The 7,762-nt window shown below is 34.5% G+C and overlaps 1 protein-coding gene across 2 annotated transcripts; it reads left to right on the forward strand.

The window, feature by feature from the left end:
• The first annotated feature begins 4,395 nt into the window (after positions 1 to 4,395).
• LOC110032127 (polyubiquitin-like) lies at positions 4,396 to 6,500 on the forward strand. Of its 2 annotated transcripts, none has more exons than XM_020735650.1 (2): positions 4,396 to 4,511; positions 5,059 to 6,500. In XM_020735650.1, the coding sequence occupies exon 2, from the start codon at positions 5,059 to 5,061 to the stop codon at positions 6,202 to 6,204; it is 1,146 nt and encodes a 381-aa protein (XP_020591309.1). In that variant the 5' UTR covers positions 4,396 to 4,511; the 3' UTR covers positions 6,205 to 6,500. The 2 variants fall into 2 exon arrangements, with proteins under 2 accessions (XP_020591309.1, XP_020591310.1); XM_020735651.1 differs by lacking the exon at positions 4,396 to 4,511 and adding an exon at positions 4,774 to 4,880.
• The last annotated feature ends 1,262 nt before the right edge of the window (positions 6,501 to 7,762 follow it).

The following is a 7,762-nucleotide window of genomic DNA, read 5'->3' on the forward strand; positions in this document are numbered from 1 at the left end:
GGAACGTGGGAGCTCCGAAGTGAGAGCCGGTATCCTCGCAGCCTAGCCGCAGATTCAGTAAACAAGCATAGGATTAATCAATATTTTTTATGCCTGGACCAAAGGGTAAAGAATATGTATGCTCTTATTTGGCACAATATAAATTGAACTAATTCATTTTATTAATTCACTATAATTTCTTGACAAGGAGAATGAAACTTTCTTATATATTGAATATCACAATTAAATCTTACTTTATATCATTAATTATTTATTAGTTATTAAAATTATCTATTTATTTCAATTGCCTATTAGTGATAGATAAGCAAATTGAACGTCATTGTTGTGATTAAAGTATTGCTTTTCTAAGGTCTTAGTCTGTAATTCTAAACTACTCCCTGTGGGATCGATATCTAGGACTCCATTAGAGCCCTATATTACTTGAGTGATACGTATACTTGCGTTGATAAGTATGACTTTACAATTATTGATAATTTAATACGTTCATATTTATCTTATATTTTATTGCATATATAAAGTCGCTATCAGTGAGCTAGTTCAAACTCATAAAATTTACTCGTTCCATTTTTTGCTTTATTGTCATCATATTTCGCAATACTACCTCATCACCAACTAAAATCACCTAATTACTTTCTCCATAATATTGTCGCTTGACCACCAACACCCTTTTATGATTGCTTGACCTTTCACGCTTGATTAGAATTGATCGACTAGCATTATTTGATTATAATTCCCTGATTATGATCACCCAAAAACCATCAATCAACTAGGATCATCTGATCACTCTTAATAGTCAATCGAGCCCAAATCATCTGATCACTCAATCAACACCACTTATTTATGATCGCCTAACCGCCAGCGCCCAAATGGGATTATACGACCACCTTTACTTAACTATAGTTAACAAATAACACTATTGCCCATCTATAGTTATAAGACCACCATCACCTAATCATCATCACTAACTTTACTTAACTATAGTTAACAAATCACACTATTGCCCATCTATAGTTATAAGATCATCATCACCAACTTATAATTATCTAATGATTGTCAGATAACTAAAATCATCGGATTGATGCCACTTGATTACAATGACTTGACAAGTACCACCCTTCTATAGATACTCAATCATAATCGTACACTTATAATTTTTTTAACATTGAATCCTTATAAACCTTCAACAATTGCTTGACATCCCATTTATAGCCATCATATCACCATTGTTAGTCTTTAATGAGCAACCTCTATTTATTATTAATAATCATCCAACCACTTTGGCTTAATAGCCCATAAAATATAATACAAATTGTCAAGTAATTAAATTTAATTTATAAGAAGGCTGAAAAAAAAATTTTAAAGCTTTGCATTAATCCCCTGTACAATAAAATATTATTTGACAAATTTACGCAAAAGACTTGCTTAATTCCAACCCAAAGTTGGAAGCTAAGCAAACCAAAAAATGATTAGTTCCGTTGAATAGTTTTGATAAACCTTGATTGAACCAGACATAAAATTATCAGCATATATTATCATGTTTTAGGCTAAAAAGCAAATCAAGTGCCAGAAATTAACAAGTCTATACTAATCAACTATGCCGCAATGGACACATGCGTGATACACCTCTAACAGTTATCAAACACATAATTCTTGTGTCTAATTAAAGAAATAAAAAAATAAGACATGATGTCAATTAAATATTTAAGAAATAATTGTGCTTTGATTTGACCATTATGTTTTACCAAGCCAATAAAAATTTGACTATAAGGATTTCATGGGCTTAGGTGGCTGTTTGGAAATGAATAACAAGTGTATATATACATTTATGAGGTTTAGTTAATGTCATGTTTGCTTTAGAGTTAAATTAAAATGATATTTGACCTTTTAATCTATTAAATATGATCAAATCCTATATGTTGGCCAAATGGGTAAATAATAGGTCCACGAATCAAGTTAGGCTCCAGGATTCCTAAGGATTATTATTATAAAGCTAACCTAGATTTCATGTGACAAAGTTAATCTGACTTAATTGATTGAGATTGAACGTTATTACTTAATTTCATTTAGATTTGATTAAATTGATCTTGCTTTGACTTTAGTTATTCCATTGAATAGGGTATGACATTCTGAGTTCTAGAAAGTTCTAATGGCTCAACGTAATTGGGTTTGGGTCTAAGGTATAATCAATCGAATATGATTTTAACTATTTTTAAACATCTAGACCTATCTTTGATTGGCGTTCAATCTGGTTGTACTAAGGCGTTTTGGATGTGTATAATAAGTTTTTAAATGTATTAAATGTTTAGTTTTTCCTAAGATCAATTAATGTGTATTTTAAAAGACTCTAATGGGTCAAGGTTTAATTGGTTTAACCTTCGTTTTAATAGTGAATAGATCGATCATACTAGGCTTTCTTTCGATAAAATATAACCTAAGTGGGTCCTTTTGGTTTAGGGTCAACTTTATTTCATATAAGTTTCAAGTGAAATTTTTTTAGCCTGGTGTTATCATAATATTAAGTAGACTAGTGAAGTTGACTATTATGTTGATCAAGGAGTATGGGTTAACTTGATGTGTCCCATTGGATCAAGGATTAATCTAAGAAGATTCTAAGAAATTTAAAAACTATATGTTTGGGCTAATCAAATAGCTCTAAGTATCACCATGTAGTGCTCGAGATGGTTTAGATTATAAAGTGGCTAAAGGATTGACCTATATTCTTACTAAACTAGCCTAATGGTGGTAGTGGTTGCTTTTTTTTTAAATAAACAACTAAAAAATTATATGAAAACATAGTTTAATATTTTAATATGGGATATATAGTTGCTGGTTGAATGTTAAAGAGTAAATTATAGTAAGATAGTTGGAATGTCAGAACTACTTCAAATTAGGCTAATTTGAGCTAATTTAGAAGATAGTTTTACGTAAGCCGTTCAAGGTTGGGTAAATGATTTACAAAGTTTATGGGTTGTAAGCTTAGAACATGTAATTATAATTTAAAATTGATTGTTAGATTTTGATGAGTTTGCCAGTGTGTGGAAGAGAATGTAACAAGACTAGGTCAAAATGTTCTCAAGCTTGGCCAATGGCCATAAAGAGGCATTTAGAACAGTATAGAGTCTTTACTTTTTGGTTTGTTAATCTTAGAAGATCTTTATGATGCAAAGAAAGATTAGTAAAGAGCTTAAAGCATTTATTAAGTAGGAATAGTCAATAAATGAAAGAGAAAATTGATAAATACATATTCTCATCCAAGCAAATGTACACATTTGAAGCCATGCAACACCAAGCATAAAGAGAGCAAATTTTCACTCAAAATATTTTATTTTAAAACTAAAAAAAAATCATTTCCTAACATACTTATTTATAAAGCTTATATTAAGCAAAATTCAAATTAAATAAAAAATAGAAGGATAGATTGGTGACCATCAAATTAGGAGATTGTTAACTAACATTTTAAATTATTATTTTACTATTATTATGGACAATCTATACTAGCCTCTAATTTTGAAAAGTCGGACTTCTGGAAGCAAATTAAGAAATGTGAAAAATAAAATATATGATTCTATGTGTTAAATGATTCTATATCAACTAAGAGAGACTGTGTGAATTGATCACGCAAAATCTAATCAACAATGTGCTTGGATCATAAACCAATCATGATAAACCGAGATAATTAGTCTTTTACATAAGGAGAGATCAAATTTAACTAAATGATAAGTGAATGCCCAAGGCTAAGCATAGACTAAGCCAAATAAGCCTGACAAAAAACCATAGTGTATATGCTACAGACAGAGTGAATCAGGAATGTCTGGAGTATATCAAGATTCATAAGACCCATTCAATACAAGAACATAGATCTAGTGATCATAAATCCTAAAAGCGGACTTCCAAGGCTTTCTTCACGCATGTCAGTGGGCCCTATTTTAAAAAATACGTACGGGCTCCATATAGAAGATTTTCTCCATATTTGGGCAATAAAAGGTGTATTTCGCTTTTTAAAAGTATAAATAATGGTATTTTTTATGTTATAAGAAAGATTGACATGGTATAAATGTAAAATATAAAGTTTAGGTGTTAGATATGTCAATACATAGGGATTGGGTGGTATGTATGCAAATGCCCAAATAAAAACAGCGATAGAAATCGGAAAAATATAAAAACTGACCCCCAATGAAATTTAAACTATTAATTTCAAATAAAGAACGATTCGCGCCTCCGTAGGGAGATGGCGGTCCCAACAGACGCTATCCCTTTCCACGTCATTCCGCAATCGCCTTACGTTTGTTACGAATACCTTCCAATTAGTTCTATGGATGAGAGGCGTTCGACTTATTTATAGGAAGAAAACGGTTCCACTTTGGTGGTGGTAACTATACCGCGGGAGTAAAATTGCGGGAGAGAGAGTCGGTTTAGAACTGCTATAAAAGAATCGAAAACCTCAAGACGGAGATCGTTACTCGTTCTCCTCTTCTAGCGTCAATTGATTTGTGTTCAAACAGTCGCTCAGGGTACCTTTTCTGGCTTCTATCTTTCAAAAGTTGAAGATATTACGATTCTCTTGTTCCTTCTGTGATGATTTGGTGAATTATTTCGTTTTTTTCATTTGTTGAAAGCCGTGATCTCTTTGATCGATCTTGATTGCTGCATGATTTTAGATGGTTTTTTGTTCTTGTTAATTTTTAGATAAGATTTGATCGGACATTTTTGTTTGATATATTTTTTTTCAAGTTTTGTGTTGATTGAAATGTTAGGTTTGTGACTTCATACACCTGTTTCTTATCGAAGATTTCAAATCCTTGCTTTCTGGGGAAGGGTTATTGCTATAGATCTTTAACAGCATCGTTCTTCTCCAATGTCCTTGTCAACGGGCTCTAGATGTAATTGACAGATTAATTACGTTTGAACTCTGTCTAATTGCTTTGAGATTTCTGTTTCTACCATTTTATTCTGATATTTTTCTTCAACTCCATATTTTATGATCGCCTACGTTAGCATTTAGTATTTATTTTCTGATTTTGTTAGAACCCGTTCTTGGCTATTTTGGTATTGTTACAGATGCAGATATTTGTCAAGACCCTCACCGGCAAGACAATAACCCTTGACGTGGAGAGCTCCGATACGATTGAAAACGTTAAGTCTAAAATCCAGGATAAGGAAGGAATCCCACCGGATCAGCAGAGGCTGATCTTCGCTGGCAAACAGCTTGAGGACGGCCGAACGCTCTCCGACTACAACATCCAGAAAGAGTCTACCCTCCACCTTGTTCTTCGTCTTAGGGGAGGGATGCAGATCTTCGTCAAGACTCTAACTGGGAAGACAATAACCCTTGAGGTGGAGAGTTCGGACACCATCGAGATCGTTAAGACCAAAATCCAGGACAAAGAGGGGATCCCTCCGGACCAGCAGAGGCTGATCTTTGCCGGAAAGCAACTTGAGGACGGTCGCACCCTTTCCGACTACAACGTCCAGAAGGAATCCACCCTTCACCTCGTTCTCCGTCTCAGAGGAGGAATGCAGATCTTTGTCAAAACCCTCACTGGCAAGACCATTACTCTCGACGTGGAGAGTTCCGACACCATCGAAATCGTTAAGTCAAAAATCCAGGACAAAGAGGGCATCCCACCGGACCAGCAGAGGTTGATTTTCGCCGGAAAACAGCTCGAGGACGGCCGAACCCTCTCCGACTACAACATCCAGAAAGAGTCGACCCTCCACCTTGTTCTTCGTCTTAGGGGAGGGATGCAGATATTTGTGAAGACCCTCACCGGCAAGACCATCACGCTTGAGGTGGAGAGCTCTGACACGATCGAAAATGTCAAATCCAAAATTCAAGACAAGGAGGGCATCCCCCCGGACCAGCAGAGGTTGATCTTCGCCGGAAAGCAGCTCGAGGATGGTCGAACCCTCTCTGACTACAACATCCAAAAGGAATCCACCCTCCATCTCGTTCTCCGCCTCAGAGGGGGAATGCAGATTTTTGTCAAAACCCTCACTGGCAAGACTATTACCCTCGAGGTGGAGAGCTCTGACACCGTCGAGATAGTGAAGTCGAAGATCCAGGACAAGGAGGGACTTTCACCGGACCAGCAAAGGTTGATCTTCGCCGGTAAGCAGCTTGAGGACGCTCGTACCCTTGCCGACTACAACATTCAGAAGGAATCTACCCTTCACCTTGTTCTCCGCCTTCGCGGTGGGCAGTGAATGGCCTGTTTTCGTTATGATGCCTTAAAGGTGTGGAAGCTTGTCCGTATTTGTCTATTTCGTTTCGTACTCTGATCTTCTTGAGTTACTCAAGAACAATGGTTTTATTCACTTTAAGCGTTTTATCTGGTTTGGTTCTATTTTCCTGCAATCTGTTATCGTCGTTAGACATGATAACACTATATGAACCGTCGTAATAATCGCGGTTAATCTCCTATTACTTGATATTAGAGTATATCAGCTTAGATGCAGCTATTTATTTGTTCCATTATTTTTTTTGTTTCAGAGCTCCTTCAGCCGTAGCCAAAGTTGATTTTTTTTCTTTTTTAAATATTGAGATTGTGGTTACTCCGAAGCTGGTCTGATTCCATCATGTCGGGACTATGTTGGTTTTGGGAGTTAGTGTTGTGATCGAATTATGTACTGTTGTTAATTCACATTCATAAATAGAGATTAGGCCGTCCTACTGATGAAATCTATTGTAGGGGTGATTTTATTCTATTGTGATATGCAGACTTTTATGATGAGAAAATTTTGAATTTCTCTCTTATTAACATACATCAATAGAGATCCGGTAGCCTTATTGATGAATTGATTGTAATGGATAGTCTTACTCTGTTGATGAGCTACATTTTAGGGGGTCGTTTTACTCTTGTGATATGTAGAGTTTTTAAGGATGAAATGATACACAAGAGATCAATTTTAAGGCCAGGATTTCAAATTTTTCTTTGTTTCACCATCAGAAAACCCTATCATCAATTGACATTACCTAGGCCTATTGATCATTGAATTGCACGGGGTGGCCTTATTCTATTGTAATATGTAGACTTTTAGGTAGGATGAGGCGATTTAAAGGGAAGTAAAATTTGAAGATGGGAATTGTGTAATCTCAATTAAAAAATAAGAGAATATGCTACATGAAGTTAGGTTGTATGATATTTTCATAAGTTGACTTGTTATTAAATCTTCGGAGGAAATCATAGAAAAGATCATGAGAAAAAAAATAAGAAATAATTTTAAGAAATAAAAGAACAATTTAAATGATTTTTATTTATTAATAAAATTGTTTGTATCTAAATTCAATAATGATTATTAATATTAACATAAACAATTAAAATTAACCACCAGTTCATCGAACATGAGTAAAGAATTTAATCGTAATCACCTTCTAAGAATGTATATGAAATATAAGCCTAGAGATTCTTTAGATGATACAAAATTAGTGACCTAAATCATAAAGGAGAATTTACATATGTGGCATTTAAAATATTAGGAGATGTATATTTAATATTTGAACTTTACTATTTAGACGATCTAGCACTCTATTAGTTTGTTGATGGATCTCATTGGACACTTGACAGAAGGATTGAAAGTGTGGCAATGGTGAGGTCAACATCTAGAATTTTGATGTGAGAAAGTCAAAGGTGATGCGGCTAAAATTTTGAGGGTCGACAGTGAGTATAGCAATGCAGCTGCATTGTTTGAAAAAACAACTTCAAAAAATTATGGTGGTTGTTTAAAAAAATTATTATTCTTTTTTTAAAGTCAAATCTCAACT

This window comes from Phalaenopsis equestris, unplaced genomic scaffold (assembly GCF_001263595.1).
Source record: "Phalaenopsis equestris unplaced genomic scaffold, ASM126359v1 Scaffold000878, whole genome shotgun sequence".
In the NCBI taxonomy this organism is placed as follows: domain Eukaryota; kingdom Viridiplantae; phylum Streptophyta; class Magnoliopsida; order Asparagales; family Orchidaceae; genus Phalaenopsis; species Phalaenopsis equestris.

Bases quoted from the DNA above. Each gene is read 5' to 3' on its own strand.
- LOC110032127 (XM_020735650.1), top strand. From the start codon at position 5,059: ATGCAGATATTTGTCAAGACCCTCACCGGCAAGACAATAACCCTTGAC.